Source organism: Arvicola amphibius, chromosome 5, assembly GCF_903992535.2.
Source record: "Arvicola amphibius chromosome 5, mArvAmp1.2, whole genome shotgun sequence".
NCBI classification, from domain to species: Eukaryota; Metazoa; Chordata; class Mammalia; order Rodentia; family Cricetidae; genus Arvicola; species Arvicola amphibius.
In genome coordinates this window covers 149,430,586-149,449,941 of record NC_052051.1, presented here as the reverse complement: position 1 = coordinate 149,449,941, position 19,356 = coordinate 149,430,586, and the positions used below count along the sequence as shown (strand labels likewise).

The 19,356-nt window shown below is 40.2% G+C and overlaps 1 protein-coding gene across 10 annotated transcripts in view; it reads right to left on the bottom strand.

Annotated features, from left to right (window-relative positions):
• Positions 1–12,723: 12,723 nt before the first annotated feature.
• The window catches only part of Smad2 (SMAD family member 2), a 62,160-nt gene continuing 55,527 nt past the window's right edge, over positions 12,724–19,356 (bottom strand). For all 10 annotated transcript variants that reach the window (XM_038330503.2, XM_038330498.2, XM_038330501.2 and 7 more), the window contains 4 exons: positions 18,682–18,894; positions 16,290–16,427; positions 15,952–16,096; positions 12,724–13,859 (listed from right to left, as the gene is read on the bottom strand). In XM_038330503.2, coding sequence (XP_038186431.1) covers positions 13,736–13,859; positions 15,952–16,096; positions 16,290–16,427; positions 18,682–18,894 — 620 coding nt within the window. In that variant the 3' untranslated portion in view covers positions 12,724–13,735. The remainder of the gene's footprint in view (positions 13,860–15,951; positions 16,097–16,289; positions 16,428–18,681; positions 18,895–19,356) is intronic.

The window sequence follows — 19,356 nt, the reverse complement described above, 5'->3', positions numbered from 1 at the left end:
TGATCTCATGGGTCTAGAGATCAGTCAGTTTCCCTCGAGAATGTTAGCACCCACTGAGGAAACAGGGAGGACGGTGAAAATGCTGACATAGAATTTTTTTTTGAGACAGGGTTCTCTGGGTAGCCCCTGCCTGTCTTTGGACTGGCTCTATAGAGACTGGCCTTAAACTCAGAGATTCACCCGCCTCTGCCTCTTGAGTGCTGGGATAATAGGCATGTGCCACCACAGCTAGGGACCTTCTTTTTTTTGGGGGGGGGGGGACAGGAAATCTGAACTCTACTTACTAAACAATTTGAGATGCTTTTATGTAATTAGCCTTTTTTAGGTTTTAGATGTTTATATTCGCATGAATATACTGTGTCTTAGTTACTGTTCTATTGCTATGAAAAGACACCATGACCAAGGCAGCTCTGGTAGCTGAGAGCTTCACATCCTGATTCACAGCCAGCAGGCAGACACATTGGGACTAGTGTGGGCTTATGAAAACTAAGTTTGAACCCAGTGAAATACTTTCCTTCAAGGCCACATCCCCTAATCTCTTTCAAACAATCCCACTAACTGAGGAACCAAGCATTCAAATATGAGTCTATGGGGACCATTATTATTCAAAACCACCGGTCTGTGTTATCACATGCATGCAGAGCCTATGGAGCTCAGATGAGGGCATCAGACGCCCTGAGACTGGAATTACAGATGGTTTTGAGCTGCCATGTGGGTACTAGGAATTGAATCCAGGTCCCCTGAAGAGCAGCTGGTACTCTTAAGCACTGAGCCATCCTTTCAGACCCTAATTGTGAAGCTATAGAAAACACCCAAAAACTAATACCCTAAAAGTACATTTAATTGCAAACACTTAAAATGACATATTCTGACCTAGCATCTGAGCAACTTATCAAAACCTTAACAAGTGTTCACATCCTCATGCTATATTAAACTAGTTCAACACTATATACATATCTGATGAGCTGTTCAGTGTATCTGAATGCTGTTGCTAGCTGAGCAAACTCTAGCTCATTGTACATTTTCATTTGCAATGGACAAAATGTTTTGCTCCAAACACACTTACAGAAAACATTAGGTATGTTTAAAGAAAAACCAAACACATGACACATTTTAGTTTTTATATTTAATCCCAAACACCAAATTTAAATAGAACAAAAGAGACCTTTTGCAGTCCTTAGCCTAAGCTATAAAGTTACACAAATTTATTATGGCTTGATGTTTGGATTCCTGCACTTTTTTTCTTCTTGTGACTGGTAATTTCCCTGCTGAATGGCCTTCGGGGGAAGCACCAACTATTTCCAGTTGTGCACACATAACTATAGAGAAATATACACACCAAACAATGGTTCTCTCTGGCTGTTGGACTTCAGGTGATTTTTGCTGGTGGTGGTACTTTAGAATTAGGATAGTTTGGGATCAGAAAAAGTTAAAAAAAAAAAAATCCGACACTAGCTGCCAGTTAAAGACCACAAAATATTTTGGTGTATTTACAGGAATGTGATTGTCAAGTAAGTTTTGGGACTTGCAGGCAGAATGCGGGGCAGGGAAGCCCATTTAAATATATATCAAGCAATGCCCTCAGTCTTCTAAAGCCACAGTAGGCAATGCTGGGCACAATATAAGTGATCAACTTGGTAACTCTGACCTCGTTGACCACAGAAGCTAGCTAGACTCTGCTAATATAGAACAGGTAGGCATGGGCAAGGGCATGGGTAACTGGCCTTAAAAAAAACAAACAAAACCCATGGTGAAAGCACCCCAAATTTTTATATGTCACATCATTGCTGAACCTTATCAATAATGCTTCCTTAAGCACTTGCAGCTTCTACAAGTGGACAGCAGAAGTACAGCAGGCCATATCTTTGCATGAGGGAAATCCCACATAGGCTCTGGAAGTGGCATCAGTGTTCGCTATGCAGAAGTTGTTTCTCTGGATCCTTCTGCCTCCGTTATAAGGTGAGAACTTTATTCTAAAGAGAACCAGAAGTTCTTCTAGTCACATGACAACAGCCAGGTACACTGGTAATTCTGAGACCAAATCTTTGGTTTAAACTCTTTGCAGGGCGTTATAAAGATGTGTATTGATTTTATGTTCTATAAATTAAAATACTTCTAACCAAATGAACATTGTAAACTCTGAGGTATCTTCAGTCTCTCCATCTGCCTCTTGCCTGGCCACTATACAGCAACAAACCAAGGGCCTGGCAGAGGGATTTCCAAGACCCCAACTCCCCACATTCCTTGTGATTTTCTCCACGCTTTGTTCAACTCAGAAATGAAGCCGTTTTCACCGTGTACCTGACCTCATGGCTTATTTTTGACCAGTGCTAGTTAGCATGGATCGTGCAGACTCAAAGGTCATGTGGACTGGGCGTGTCCACGTTGTCCAGCCTTCGAGAATGCACTAGAGTGAGGACAAAGTACACAAAGGAAAATGCCAAGTCCTACTACTGAGGGCACAATATGTATGGCCAAGCAGATAAGGTTGTTCTAGACACTCAAGGTAAGCAGAATGCTGCTGCCACACAGCTGACACTTGCTGCTGAGGTTCTGTGGTTGTAATTCCTTCCTCCGAATTTGACACTGAGTTACTATCTCCCTGCATTTCAGACTGTGAAGTAGCTAGTACGACTCCATGCTCTCTATGTTCAGAGCTCAAATGCTCACATTTCATCCCTTAACCATCTTCAGGATCTTCAGGATCAATACCCCCCTATGAGAGAATTCAGGAAACAGGGAAATTTAAGACAGAATAATGAAATGCTTTAATCACAGAAATAGGCATAATCAGACCGCTGTCCTCCACACTACATGGGAAATGACAACCAAGGCTTACAACTATTACAACATTGTTTAAATCTCTGAAGGCTGAAGGCCTTCGAGATTTGCCCCATCACCGAAGATAGTGATAATTATAGCACACTTTTCAAGCATTCCTTTCTGTGTTCTTAAACAGTCTTTAGATGCTGCTACTTCTTTTGTTGAGAAACACTCAGGACACTTTTAAATCATACAGATTCTCCCATGACCCAGACACTTAAATCTGTATGATTATGTTAAGCACATGAAGAACTACTACCCTCAGTGGCCATGCTGGTTGGAGGAAAGGCATACCTGCGGCTGTAATGGTCAGAAATAAACTGGAAAAGTTCTGGACACATGAAACACCCATTCACTTGTGATGGAAATCTCACTCTCCTGGCATTTCGTACTTAGCAAGTACCAACAATTATGTATTCTACGATAATGTATTTTTCTAAAGGTTTCTTTAATTATAGAGGGGAAGGAACAGAATGTAAAAAAGTAAAAGCAGGACAGAGAAAGAAGTTGACATTCTGGCAAATAAAACTGTACCAATATAAATTGTTATAAAGACTGAGCACCAAAATTTAGACCTCCAAAGTTTAGTTTGATTTTATTCACCTGTATTTAGTTTTATTTAAACCTTAAATATTGGGGCACTTAAATAATAGGATGGGGGACAGAATGCTTTTAAAAGTTAAAATTTTCTAACATTCTTATCAGTGATTCTCATTCTGGAAACAATACTTTTCTGTGCCTTTTGCTTCCCTTAGCAGGTAGCCTGTAATAAAGTTCCTCCTTTAACAACTGCAGAGCACTGCAAGAAACCACAGTGCTTTACAGGCCACTAATTCTGTTACAGATGAAAACATTCAATTATTTCTATAAAATTCAATTCCATACAGAATGCGTTCAAGGTTGACCAAGAGGGTTCTAAAATGCCACACACCAGAGCTTGACTTCAAAGTTGAAGTAACTGTAGTTCTTAGGTAAAACTATTAACAGAAAGGGGCAGCTAGACGCTGCTACTAAAATACTTTATTCCAATGGAAAATGGGCTCATTTCATGGCATTTACATAATAGTGTGATTAAACAGTGCCAGTAACAAGTCAAAGGGGACAAGATCTCTTACGAAAACAACTTACAATTTAAAAGCAGAGGACACAAACCTGCAGCTGAAGTTCAACAAGCAAATTGCTGTTGGGCAAGTGGTTAAAGACTGGCAGTTTGCTACCATCAAACACACTCAAGACTCAGGGAGTTCCCTAACAAATTTCAGCCATGTAAACAAATAACATTTTCTGGTGCAGAGAGGTTACTGGTGCAACACAGCACACTGCACTCCAGAGCACCCCATCTTCAGCTAATGTCCCCCACGGCCATGTTCCTGACTGCTCAGAAGCAGTCTCAGCAGGTAGACCTAAGCCATCCCTGGTATTGCCCTCCAGACTGTTATCAGATGTGATCTTTATGGAAGCTTATGGTTGACAATCTTCTGCTCCGCACCTTCAATGGATGCTTAATAAGCAATGTCTGGGGTTTCTTGCGCTGTCATTCATGCTGTAGGACAATGGTTTTTACCCTGTAAAGATCTGTTTCTTGTACTTCTTTAATAAAATGCTGATTGGCCAGTAGCCAGGCAGGAAGTAGAGGTGGGGCAAGGAGAACAGGAGAATTCTGGGAAGAGGAAAGAGTCAGTCTGCAGTCATCATCCAGTCACAGAGGAAGCAAGATGTGACTGCCTCGTCAAAAAAGGTACCAAGCCACATGGCTAACACAGACAAGAATACTGAGTGAAGTTGTAGTAAGAATTAGTTAATAAGAAGCCTGAGCTACTAGGCCAACCAGTTTATAATTAATGTAGACCTCTGTGTATTTCTTTGGGACTTAATGCCTGCGGGACGTGGTGGGACAGAAACCTTTGTCAACACATCCGCACAAGGCGCATTCCAAGACCTCATGTTAACCCACTCCAAATTACTCCCTAAGTCAAATCCTTAATGCACTCACCATGTCCTTCCTGAACCATGTGTTCAGAAGCACCTTTTCTTTGCTCTGGGATCACATCTCTTCTCAATTTTAGAACTTTTATAGTAATAAACAGTACTATGAGGCAGAAAAGGCCAAAACAAGAGCCAAAAACACTCCTGACAAGTTACAATTGCAAATCCTACTTACATTTTAACTATTATGGTAAACATTCTACTCTCAAGCTTCCTGGGAAAATGCTTGGTCTATCACTCACTGACTTAGCCCTGAACTTACTTGAAGCCACATTCAATGACCTTGACTTCTATTAATGTTTAAGAATGCAAATACTATAGTCCTCATGTGTGCAGTGCAGTATGAACTTTTTTTTTCAACAAACGATCAGTTAAAAGGATTTTTAGAAATATTCAAAAAGCTCTTCACTGAAGAAGTTTGCTTTAGAGTCCTATCTGTGACCATCTCAATTTTAGGACTTGATATTTTGATGAAAAGAAATCTGTCAAAAAATGAAGGTGGAGCCCATGAGATCATGGGAAGGAGCCCAGAGGAGTGGAAGGAGAGGAGGAAGATCCAAATGCTCTTAGGTTCTTATTCTATGTATGGTTTAAGAGTGGGCACACATATGGAAATCAGAAGACCACTCTGTAGTCAGTCTTCTCTTCACCTTTCTGTGAGTTTGAGAGATCAAGTTCAGGTGTAGGAGTCTGCATAGCAAGGGCCTTTATCCATTGAGTCCTCTTGCTAGCCCGAGTATAAACCTGAATAGCCAATGTAGTCTTCATCCTACTACCTCTTCACCAGATGATATCAGCTGATTGTTTCCTGTACTGAAGGAATTCAATTTACACTGAGGAAAAGAGGGATGTGCAAGCAGTAAGAGCCCAAATACAAGGCTTAATGGTTCCCCTCATCTGCCACTTCATACAAACATGGTCACGTGATCTCTAATACAAAGAACCAGCAGGACAGCAGGCTGGTCAATAGCTGTCCTAAGGCAGGGATGGACACTTGTCATATTACCTAAAGAGATGCTGCAGCAAGAATGTTAGCAAGGGTCTTTTCCACTGTTTACAGTTAAGTGCTATAGCAATTTTAGTAGTAAAGCAGTTTAGGTTTTTCTCCCAATAAAAAGTATTAACTTAATGCTTGGTCTGTTCAATGCCAAATAGGGTTGTGCACCTCAGCTTTTGAGGTTCTCTTTTCCTTAACTCTGAAGCTTGGTTAAAATGACTTGCAGAATGACCACAAATGAGGAAAACACAGATTCAGCCATAGGAAGCATGGTTTAACCAGGATGCTTCTCAATTACTTCATGATGATTACGATGTACCTGCACAATTAGGTTCTCTGGGTCTTTTCAAGGAGAGAGACCTTAAAAAAAATATAGAAACTGCACACTTGCACACATGCGCGCGCGCACACACACACATTTTCAGGGCAAACTTGAATTTCACCATATTTTGTTTAAATGTAAATGTTATCTATTATCATTAATTTGCCTCAGGCATACTGAAATTAAAACATGAAACTAATACTATGCAGTGTGTTTTGGGTAAGCAGGGCCAACCTGTCTGAGAAAGGAACAAAGCAAATTTTTCTGTGTGTCACAATTTAAACACACTCTCTCTCATACCTGCACATGCAAAATCCACATTTTTGCATTCACATAATATAAACTGTAGACACCATAATGTAATCACCCCAGAAAAAAAAGATCACCTTACACCAAAATCTAAACAAATCTGATCCCATAATGACATGGAAAATAACTCAAATGTTCTTTTTAATGCTAGGAAAATCGACCACCTTCCAATGGCAACAGTACACAGTAGAGCAAAAGTAGAAAGAGAACACACAGAGATGCACACAGATCGGTATAAAAATTGACCAGAAATCACAGAACATTTAGGCAACATTTTCTTAAGCAGAACTATTTCTTTAATACATTAAATAGACTTAAGTATTTGGTGTGGACGGGAAATAAGTATTTCACAATTTTTACTTGAAACCACCTATAAAGCCTCAGCTCACTGTTTAATTTTAAAAAAAAAACAAAAAAAACAAAAACAACAATAACAAAAAAACCCCCCACGTCATTGTCTTGACTTTCGTGAAGAGAAGGTTCACAAATAACACACTTAACATCTCCATCATCACAGTGTGCAGAGATCGGTCACAAAGGACTACCAGAGAACAGCAACAGGGTTCACGTCTGCCATACTACATTACGGAGTCCATGGCGTTTTAGAAAACCCTTGGCTCCCACACTCAGTCTAGCTGGTAAGCACCTTGAGAGTAGGAGGACGTAAGACTTGAGAGCAAACAGCTCCAACTCTATCAGGGCACTGATTCCTTTACCTGCTTTTGGTTGACACATTAAGTAATTTTAAGACAACGTTTACCAAAAACACAGTATCACATTCTGGCTTCTTGAGCAGGACAGACTGCGAAATAAACCAAGGCATCGAAGACCATGTTTTCCCCTATGAGAAAGAAAATCTATAATCACATTGTTTCCATGTTACAAAACATTTAAACTTCACCTCATAAGGACACAAAATGTACTCACACCTACACAGATCTATAGCATCTAGTTGCTACCTTCCAATTTCCTTTTTCCCATTTCTCTTTTTCAAAACAACTCTATTCGCTACTTTTGTTATTTATTGTAAATCTTAGGTTGCATTCATAGTAGTAAGCGATTAGAGGGGCACACAGGTCAATCCTGGAAACACTGAAAACGTTGACAACCATGGGGTAACCCACTGCAGTATCAATTATAATGACATCAATATGAGAATCAATCCTGAGGACACCTTAGGTGAACAACTCTTCCCAGGACCCCTGGGACTTACTTTGGTCTAGCACTGAGTGTTGCACATCTGGGACACTTGTCCCAGGCACAGCAAGGCTGGTCACCTTCCTTAACAGGCCTAGAGAAAAGAATTTCCAAGTGCATTAGGAACATCAGGCTTTCAGTTGTCTTGCTAAAGGCTACTTCCTCCAAACTGGCTACACTGCTAGACGCCCAGAAACACTGAAAGGCTAGTTATCAATTAGTGGTGGTGCACCGGACTTCACTCTTGAAACCCATTTGCAGACAAGACTTCCTGTCTCCTGCTCTGCCCAGTTACATAGTATTTTACCATATGTTGAGATTTTCTGAGCTAAATGAATATTCCAGTTCCTTGTATGTTTTTTACATCCTTTTAAAATGTGAAAACCTTCAATGCCGGCTTCTCCTGCATTCTTGTTTCATGTATGAAGACAGTCAACTGAAGGTAAAGACCCAGAGTTACACCACTGTATACTGTGCTCTCAGGAAGGTTGGCCTTGGGGGCGGGGAGTAACAGCACTTCTCCAAAGCTTTTTGATTTGGCTTCCTGCAATGCTGCGGTCCCAGTCCCTGTGGGTTCTCTTGGTTTAGCCCACTAGAAAGTACTGAGTTTTACAAATCACTGCCATTGATTAAAAAAGTCAAATACTTCTGCCTTAAAACATTAAGGTCAAGAAAAGCTTAAGTGGAGTCTGAGGTAAAGCTGGTCAAACCTGTGCCCAATCTGAGTTTTGCATTCTGTCAAGAAAAAGGCTGGTTATGTATGTGTATACACGTGGGCAAATTCACAGGTTGAATCTGGTGTCTTCCAAAAACTGGTTACTTTTAAATCAAAATCCATGCATGTTACCTAAATGTTACATATAACTATTCTCCAGATTTAAACTAATCCCTGTAAACTTCCTCTACAAGCCAATACCCGCCTATACTCCTGAGGTGAAGACAGATGTGCACCAACCAAGCACTGTCCCTTTGCAGCCAGTTTCTTCTCAGCCAGGTCCACGGGTGTCAACACTGAGAGTGTCAAAGAGACATTTTCTTAGGGACTTCCCCCAGGAAGAAGACTTTTGTAAGCCTTTATCCCACAAACACTCCCAAAGCCAACCCTATGATACAACTGCAAAGGGAAAACTTAATACCTTTATTAATGCAACCAGCCAAGAACCCTAAAGTCACAGCTGGAAGGGTAGCAGCTGGTTGGAAAGTGTAATAATCAGTGTTTTCTGTTAATTCTAAAGCTTTGCATTTGTTCTTAAATCACTATGTTGTGGAATTTATTATTCAATGATTATTTTAAGTCAGAAATGGGGAACAAAATCTTTGTTCTTCAAAACAAGGTTTCTCTGTGTAGCCCTGTCTGTCCTGGAACTTGCTTTGTAGACCAGGCTGGCCTCAAACTCAGAGATCCACCTGCCTCTGCCTCCCGAGTGCTGGGATTAAAGGTGTGTGCCACCACTGCCTGGCAGAAAACAAATTCTTACCTTCCACTCAAAGGCAGTGAACCAGAAATTTTGAAGTTTTTTTCTTGAGAGGCAGAAGAATGTCATTTTTTCTCAAAAACAAAACAACCAAAATAAAAATGCCGCAGTCCCATGTACAGAGCTAATAAGCCCGTCTCACCACCACCAAACTTCTTCCTAAGGATCCTATATCTCTAGCATTTGTCAAACTTGGGGTCCACACGAAGACTAACAGAAGCAAGCTAAGGAACACTGAGGTATTAGCAAACAGAGGCCCCCAATGCCTTAGAAAATCATGTCTATTGACCATAGCCAAGACAGTCAGGCCTGAAGCACCTTCATTTAAGTGAGCATTAGGTACAAGGAGCTTGACTTCTCAGTCTCTGAAGCAGCATCTCACAGGGGTGGAGAACAAATGAAGAATATAATCTGCCATGCTATTCAAGTTACCCCTCAGCACTGGGTGGACAGGTTAGGGAAGAGGAATAGCTTTACTGGGGGTAATGAATTTCCCATGATTTTTACCGCAGGGCCTAAACATCAGCATAACAGCTGAACCATCAAATCAGGACTGTGGTAGACTTCATTTTAAATATACTGATTGTGTCACATAGGATAAGGTCTACAAGCAAATGAGGCTGTCTTTACTGAGATCTGAGATTTAAACAACATAATCACTCATCACTGTTAAGATGACCCTGCTATTAGTTTTTCTGAGAGTCTATGTGTGTACTTTCTAAATACAACTAAAACGTTGAGGCAGCTCTCATATATACAAGCTAGCTATACTGCCCAGGAGGTCACACACACATGAAACTAGGTCTTATCACAAAAGCATTCATGAGATTAACTCAGTATTTTACGGCTCCAAGTTTTGAAGGGAAATACATAAATTACTCCAAGAAATAATTTGTCCCTCTATCTCCTTCAGATAAAAGGTAATCTGAAAAAAATCTAACAGTTGAGGAAACTTGAAAAGAGAAAAAGAACTAACAGCAGGTATCTGTCTCTCTGAAGACCACATATCATCTTCTGATTGTGCTAAAACTGACAATTCAGAATTCCCCCAAACAGGGATGGAGATGCTGTTACCATCTAAATTATATTAAATTCCAGAACAATTTGTACAATTAAAACAGCAGCCCGAGGAATCGTAGCCTGACTGCGAAGAAGTGCACAGTCCTAAGGGAGAAACACTGATGAACAAGAAAACCACAGCTGACGGGAGGGCACGGAGCATGGGAGCCTGGGGAGCAAAGTGTGGCACACAGCAAGGAGACAAATAAGGAGTGGGATGTATTAAGTCGCCAAGGCCTTAAGCCACAGTAGGAAAAGGGTCCTTGGCTTGCCCTGTGAAGATACACTTGAGAAAGTTGCAGAGGGAACAAACAGGGCAAACTGAAAGAGCCAGCTTAGATTGTCTCATGGTACTTTATACCCCACTACCAGCCTAGCTACCCTCAGCAAAAAAGGACTCCTAACTGTTCCAAGTACTTAACAATCTTTGAAAAAAATATTTTAGAGATACACTCGGGCAGCTCTTGGATGAGGTAGAGAAACCAAAAGGGCATTTGCTTTCTTTGATTTCGACTGGCAAAGCCTACTAACACGACTGGAGTCTTAGTCTGGATAAATTAACAACCAAGGCACAACCAATGTCAAGTTAAAAGAAACCAAGGGGAAATCTGACAGCTTAAAAAACAAATGAACTATACTACTACACTAAATTTCATATCGTTTAAGGTAAAAAAAAGTCCTAGATATTAAACAATCTGCAAATATAGAATATAGAATTAAAGAATTTAGTTCTTAAGAAAACACATGCCTCCAAAGCCACAGAGAAACCCTGTCTCAAAAAAACCAAAAAAATAAAAATAAAAAAGAAAAAAGAAAGAAAACACATGCAGATCCCTTTTGGCAAAGTGACAGGCCCTGAAAGCATTAGTAATTCCCACAGGACTAAGCCCAATTCAAGGGCCAGGACATTGTCGCAGAATCACAGTGGCTGGAAAAACAACAGGCATCAGAAAACTATGCTGACTAACTAAATGTACACCACGATGCAGTCAGTGTTAACCGGTACGGCTCAGACTCTAGCAGGAAAGCGTCTTTAAATCAGAGCCCAATTCAGTGGTATTCCAAAGACTGGCCTAAAAAAGGTTTTCAAATTACCATTGATCAGAGATGCTAAATAATGCAGGTAACTTAAATCAGGACAAATCAACCAAGAGGAGGCCCTGGGTATCATCTGGAACCCAAACCATGGAGATTGTACCACTGCCAGCATCACTTTAGCCTGCCTGATATGATAACCTTCCACCACTTCCAAAGCCATCTGCGGCCCCGAACTGTCTCGACAGCACAAGCTTTTCAATCTGTGAAAACGTCCAATGAGGGGCAGTTTACTATGATTTTCTCCAGCAGCTCAGAAACAATGATGCCCAGGACATTTCCTCTCTCCCAAGATGGGCAGCAGAAGCAGTGATAATCAGTGTGCAGCAACAAGTCCAGAAGCAAACAGCAGCTTTCCACACTGGTGAATCTTCACATGAGAGAGGGTTGTTAGGAACAAAGATCTGGGGATTGGAATACAGTGAGATGACGAGCAGCCTATCACAAAGCAGTGCCACCTTCAACAAATTACAAGCTGAAGAGCCACTCTCGTTTTTACAGTTGGGTGTATGCAGGTATGTATGTAATGATGATACCCAATAGCCTTTGGGGCTGATGCTGTGGCTTCAGTGCTGATCTCCCTCAGCTCTTCACATGGCTCACCCCTTTTAGGTTAGGTGTTAGCTCAAGCACCACTTTCCCAGATGCCTTCCTGGTGCCCTACCAGAAGCATCCTATCTGTCATACTCTAAACAGTACCCTGTGTACCTCCTACAGACACTTGAGCATGGGCTAAGTCAACTGCTATCTCAGCAAAGGCAGGAACTAGAGCTATCTTGTTCACCTTCACCCAAAGGTTAAGAAAGTTCATGGCACATTAACAGGTGAACAATAAATATTTGAATAAAAAAATTACTATACCAAATTTACATGAACACATACATACACACACAAATATAAGAAAATGGGAAATATCAAATAGAAAACAACAAATGTTGAAAAGCATCGAAAATGATTATCTGTACATACATATGAGTATGGTTTCAAAGAGTAAGTACCAAAGGTATTTGTCTGCAAAAATATGAAAATTTACAAAAAGGAGATCAGGAAGTATTCTCCATTTGTATGGAGCTGCAAACGAGACGGGAGTCAAGACTGAACATGACTGCTGTGTGCTGCAAAGCGGAGGAGTACCAGAACAGCTGGAATCCCCTTATTGCAGAGCAGAAAGGTCCATGACCCACACACACACAGGATTAGTCAAGAACTCAGACTGCAGGTAAAAGCAGGCTAAAAATCTTGATAACGGCTTAGTTCCCAACCTTTGAAATTTTGAAGTTAGGTAATATAACGTCCCATTTATGAATCACATACAGCACACTTTGAAAACAGACGGCCCCACCTACTGACCACACCTCGGTGTCATGCTTATGTATTTGCAGAAACAAGTACATTTGCCAAAGGTCCGTTTTGTAATACAATCTGGTAGTTAAGCGAAATGAGGCAGAAGGTCAGCTGCCTTTACAGAAAGATCCTTTATTATTAGACTGGCTTTGGAAGAAGGAAACACATACTGATATGATTCTAGAGTAGCCCTGAAAATAATTATACTGTGACCTGTGCATGTTCTGAGACGAAAGTGTAACAGACCAACAGGTTATACAAGTCCATTATCATCTGGGGAGTCTGGTTCTAAGACAAGAGGCCTACTCCCCACAAACCTTCACTGGACCCAGGATTAACTACCCTAGTAGCCATCAGTGCAACTATTTACCACAATGACATCATGCTGTATTGTTTTGTATCAGAACAGAAATGGGATGAAGAGCCCGGAAGTTTCCAGTAAGGTTTCCTTCTAATGAAATTAAGCAGGAAATAAATACACACAGAAAGAATGATTGCTAAGATCCATTGGACACATAAAGGTCAAGGATTTCCAAGCTAATCCACTTTTCTTCCCCCAAGTTTGTTTATTTTTGGTAAAAGGCAGAAAAATTAGTTTCTACAAGGAAAATCTGCTTCTAAACGATAATTTGAAAATCTTAATATATATATATATTATATATTAAAAAAGACACAAAAATAACGGAGAGTGGGAATAACAGATCAGGTACTGTAACTTTATAAAGGCTTGCCTAGACCAAGAAGCAGCACACACACCTCAGTTATGCAAACTAAAAATGTATACAAACAGCATAGTACTGCAATACTGGGTCTGGATACATTACCTGTACACATAACTACTACTGTTATTAATAACCTTTGGGACACTGTCTTATGCCCAACAAGACATCACAAGTCTTTAAGTCTTTTCTTCCCCTTTTGGGGAGGGCATTTCTAGACACTAATTTTCCCATCTAATATTCAAATATAGGAAACAGATTCCACAAGGTGCTTTAACTGATGAGACCTCAAGTGCTGTTTTCACTCTGGAATTTTTGGATAGCAAACAGTCCACGGGATCATACACAAATACTATGACAGAGAGGTTGTTACACGAAGTCTCTTGATGGACTCGACTAGTGATGGGCTTTATGACATGCTCGAGCATCGCACTGAAGGGGATCCCATCTGAGTTAATACTTTGTCCAACCACTGCAGAGGGCCATTCAGATGAAGTTCAATCCAGCAAGGAGTACTTGTTACTGTCTGCCTCCTGTTTGAAAGAACACAAAAAATAATTAGGAAGTTAAAAGGCTGTACATAATAAAATCTACTTTTTAGAATAAATATCTATTTGGTATATAGAATTATAGTTTGAAAATAATTTTTATTACTAAAATGATGTAATGAGTTTTTTTTTTTTCAAAAACTGTATCTATTTATGTGGGGTACATGTATGCGCATGTGTGTGTACAAGTGAATGTAGAGGCCAGAGGAGCTGTATGGGGGAAACAGTTTGGGTTGAGTGTCTTCCTCAATTATTCTTTACCTTGTTCCCTTGAGTCAGGGTCATCCATTGAACCTGAAGCTCCCTATACTAGCTAGAATGGCTGGCCAGCAAGTTCCTAGGATCTATCTGTCCCCAAATCCCAACACCATTCCATGCAGACATGTCTGGTTCCCAGGAGTCTTAGGGATCAGTCTCAGGTTCTTATGCTTATATAGCAAGCACTTTTACCAACTGAGCCATCTCCCCAGAATTTCATCTTTTCAAAAGATTTACAAAAACATCCTTTTCTTCTCAAGTTAAATTAGTATAGTCACAGGATACGTATGAGAGAGAATTTAGGTAGTACTATTAATGAGGCAGGAAGGAGAAACATAAACCAGGAAAGAGTGCCCTAAGGAAACTGACACATAAGGTCATCCTACTTTTAAATGTATCAAATAAGTTTAAGTCAAAAATAATCAAATTTAAAGCCTGCTAACCCAAACTAATTCCTTGCCATACAATGTTAAGACTTGGAACTGACTTTTCTCTAGAGACAAAATGAGCAACATCTTTGTCAGCAACATCCCTTGGGCTTCTCGTTTAAAAAGCAAAATTAGAATCTTCTGGTGCTTTAACAAAGGGGCCATTGCCTATTCCCTGGATCACAGAACATCTTGTTACTACTGTCTTCGGCATTGGATTTAGCTCTATCTTATTTGCTACAGTGTCAGTTAATACATTTACTTTTGAGTTTTCAACATGACATCCTATAAACATGAGAAAAGGCTATTATCAGCTCTCCATCTGCAAACAATTCATGCCCAATAGCATTCAGGACTGGAAAAATAGGGGCTGGAGATGGCTAGATAGTTAAAGAGTGTGCACTGCTCTCTCAGAGGACTGAACTGAGTTTGCAGCACCCACATCTGGCAACTCAAACACCAGTAACTCCCAGTTTACACCTGAACTTCACAGGCACCTACATTCACACATAGATCCATATATACACAAGATACACACATATACACATTATCTAAATGTGTGTGTGTGGGGGGGGGGGAACTAAACGTCCGAGAATGTATGTAGAGTTCTGCAGCACACGGAATCGCTGCCCTGCTCACGGGTTTTCAGTATGCTCTAGCCAACTTCCAAGTACAGGCATTTGAGTTTCCATGCCCGAGAATTTCTGCTGTGCTTGCATGTACAGTAGGCTGGAGACATAAGCACACGAACATCGACTGACTGGGATAATGCACTGTGAGACCACAGATGAGGGAGGAGGTCACTTACTCCGCTGATCTCAACTTAACTGTCCAGCTCTACTTCTAATCATACTGCTACTCTGCTATTGGAATTAGTTTCCCATATTGTCCTTTCCTATCTCTTGAAATCCATATGCATCTTCTAGAACCTAAATCACATGACACTCCAATCAGAGAGCGTTCTCTGAGTACTAAGTAAAGACATCTATGATTAAATGACCTAACCTTTCGAATCCACCCTTTATGGCACTTAACATTCTACATTATGTTAAAATGCATGTTTACACACAATTTAGTCAAGTCTCCTATAATACAAGTACATAATTTTTCAGTTTCATATCTTCAGGCCTCCAACTTTCTTAACTAAGGACTTCATGTAGCTTATCATGGCCTTGAATACGTCGTAGCACCTGGTTTGTTTCTAAAGACTGAATTCAGCACCTCATGCATGATAACAAAGCATTCCACTAACTGAGCTATGTCCTTAACCCGCTTTCTTTTATCATTCCACATAAAGATCTGTACAAAACAGATATAACGAGCTACAGAAGATGCAACAGGGAACACAGATAACCGGAGTGAAGACTAGAAACTGAGCATGGGCTCCATACCGGTACTCTGCTCCCCATCCCTTCACAAAACTCATTCTTATGGTGCACATTCGAGTTAGCTGATAAACGGCTTCAAAACCCTGATTGACAGACTGAGCCAGAAGAGCTGCAAATTCTTGGTTGTTGAAGATCTTCAGGTTACAGCCTAGAATTGAGAAATAATAAGATATAAAAACAGTATCCTTATTAGAAAACAGTTTTAAAGGGAATTTATGTTTTAGAACGAGCATGCAATTTAGTTCCTAATTCCTAAAATCATTAGCAATTAGAAAGTTAGTGAAGTAAGCTGATATGACTTATGTTATTGTGACTGTTTATTTACGTAGGTGAATCCATACCTGGAGGAATTTTACACACTGTTGCAGGGTGCCAGCCATATCTCTGGTTACAGTTGGGGCTCTGCACAAAGATTGCACTATCACTTAGGCACTCGGCAAAAACTTCCCCACCTATGTAATACAAGCGTACTCCCCTTCCTAAAACAAAACACACATGGTTAGTTTCAGAACACTTAACTCTCTTAGGTGTTCCTGAGAGAAGCATCTAGAAGGAATTCTAAGGTATTTCCTTGACCTTTTCTCACTGTCATGCTTTCCTCCTGAGCTGTAATTCTGAAATAGACCACAGCATTTCCCCAAGAAATTTTAACAGTAATTCTGTTTTTTTCAAAGTAACACTCATGAAAAACATTTTAATATAGAAAAAGTACACAACAGTGAGACAGTTTCATACAAAATCACTTGCTGCTTTAAAATTTGTTTAAAAATTGAGCTAATTTTGAAAACCTTAACTAACATTTGGGCAAATTTTCCTTAAAGACACCACTAGGCTAAGAAAAGACTCAAAACTATCTCATCTACACTGCTATGCAAATGTCTACTTTGTAATGCAATCACACATACTGCAGACAAAAACCGAAGTGCAGCAGATCAGCCTGGCATGCAGCAGTGAGACAACCAGCAAACCGTATGCAGAGGCGAAATGCAGTTGTTGCCCTCCTACTGTCTGAGGACTCGAACTGTGAAACACCAACCATGCATTAGTTATCAATAACAGATAGGGTTCACGCTGGAGGATGCACCCAGATAGTGCGCCTGTGTAGCACTAACACAATCCTCGATTAAACACTCAACACAGGGGTGGGTGGGAAGAATAGCCAATAAGAACAAAGGTAGACTTTTCAGACTATTCCCTGATCACATGATAAACAATCCAAAGTTTTAAAAATGTAAAAGGTAATCTAAAATTATAGTGAACTAAAATTTTGCTGGGAGCAAGGGCAGAGGAAACCACTAATTTTTTTAAAAACATAAAGATCTAATAAAAACACGGAAAATAAAACAGTGTAGATAAAATCAGGGGAACTGCTCCTGGACACAAGATGACCTAACGTAATCAAATTTGAGAAGTGCACATAAAGCCAACACATTCCCTAGCCATTATCACTTCATAATGCATCAACTTTTGGTAATCAACATCGTTTTTGCAGGAGGAAATGGTTAATCCCAAACAGAAGGTAAAGAACTGACCAGACAATGCTCAGATCTGCAGCTCTACACTTTTCCCCTCCAGTTAAAAACAAAACACTAAGAAAACTGAGATAGAATGTGTTGGGGAGTATTATTTACAGTTGTGTTACTTTTGTTTATGCTGTGGAACGTTTAATGATGTAAATATGTGCTGCTTTTTTTATGCTGCGTTTGTTTAACTCTGTGAAGCTGTGATTCCTTGTCTGTCTAAAACACCTAATGGTCCACTAAAGAGCTAAACAGCCAGTGTTGAGGCAGGACTGGCAGGCAGAGAGGATAAATAGGAGAAATTTGAGAAAGGGAAGGAGCAAAAGAACAAGGAGAAAAGGACACCGGGGGGGCCAACCATCCAGCCACCCAGTCAGCCACGGAGTATGAGTGAATGGAAGATACACAGAAGTAAGAGAAATAAAAAGCCCTGAAGCAAAAGGTATAATTTAAGAAAAGCTGGCAAGAAGTAAGTCAAGCTAGGCTGGACATTCATAACTAAGAATAAGAGTCCATGTGTGATTTATCTGAGAGCTGGGTGGTGGTCCCTTCGAAAAGACAAAAGACAAAAATGTGTTGATCTTTTAAAAACTTACAACAACAAATCTATTAACGCAAACAAGATCTATGAAATATAACCATTTTCAAACTTAAATTAGGAGCAAGTGGGAATATTTCACAGTTTGACAAGTTTCTTTCCTGTCTCGATTCTCAGGTCTACACCTCATCTCTTCTCCAGAATGTTCCACTTTCTACTGTGGAGGAGCAGCACGCAGCATCCCACCCAGCATGACTGGGAAAGCAGTGCTGACCTCACACAGGCCAATGTGCTTCATGGGACTGTCAGAAATCCTCCACTCTATTTTGAAGCTCCAGACTGCATTCTGAATTAGATATAAAATCACTGAGGAGGGGAAAAATGAAAAAGATCAAGACTAAACATTGCCCTTTTTTGACTAAAAGAGACTGAGCAAGTTAATCACTTTTAATATATACTTATCAAAGGACTTCTCACTATCAAGAGTGTCAAATACAAACAAACCAAAAAAAGACAAAAGTTTGTAGATTAAGAATCATCAAGGCCCTATTAAAGCAGTTTACAGATGGAGACTAAGTTGGGCTTTTTCATACAAACTTTAGACCTAATACCACATACTGTCTACACTATGAGTAAACTGAACTTTTCTTTCCACACAAAGAAAGTAAGACATACCTATATGCCTTCTTGTCATTTCTACAGTAGCATTTCGATTAACATTGGAGAGCAAACCCAAGCAGAACCTCTCCGAGTTCGATGGGTCTGTAAAGCCATCCACAGTAAGCGAGGGCTGTGAGGCATGGAAGGTCTCTCCAACCCTCTGGTTCAGTTCATAATACGCTATCGAACACCAAAAGGCAGGCTCCGAGTAGGTAACAGGCTGCAGATCTGAAGGGAAGAGATGCTGTATGAACAACTCAATATGAAACCGAGTGAACGCCATGGACACACTCCATGGCGACAGGCTGGCTCAGGAAGTCACTGTGTTAGCATCTACACTGGTTTAAACAGATTAGACCAGATTTTCAGTGTTTCATATAAAATTTATTTCCATAGATCACACCAGATACACAATCTTTAAAAATTTCCCCATCTCATAAAGTTAATTTATGTTGGATTATTTATTAGTTTTCATCTAGTTCTTGTTGAAAACAAACAAACAAAAATAAAAATAAAAAAAAAAAAACCAGACTATGGGTCAAGCCTGTTGTGGTTGGGTGCATTTCTAAAACACATTGAGAAGGCAATTCCAAATAGGACAAAACATAAAGCCGAGTAAAGTCGAAAGCTACACAAAGAAGAGATATTAGGGTGGGAGAAACAAACACTCCCTGACACGGTCTACCTTCC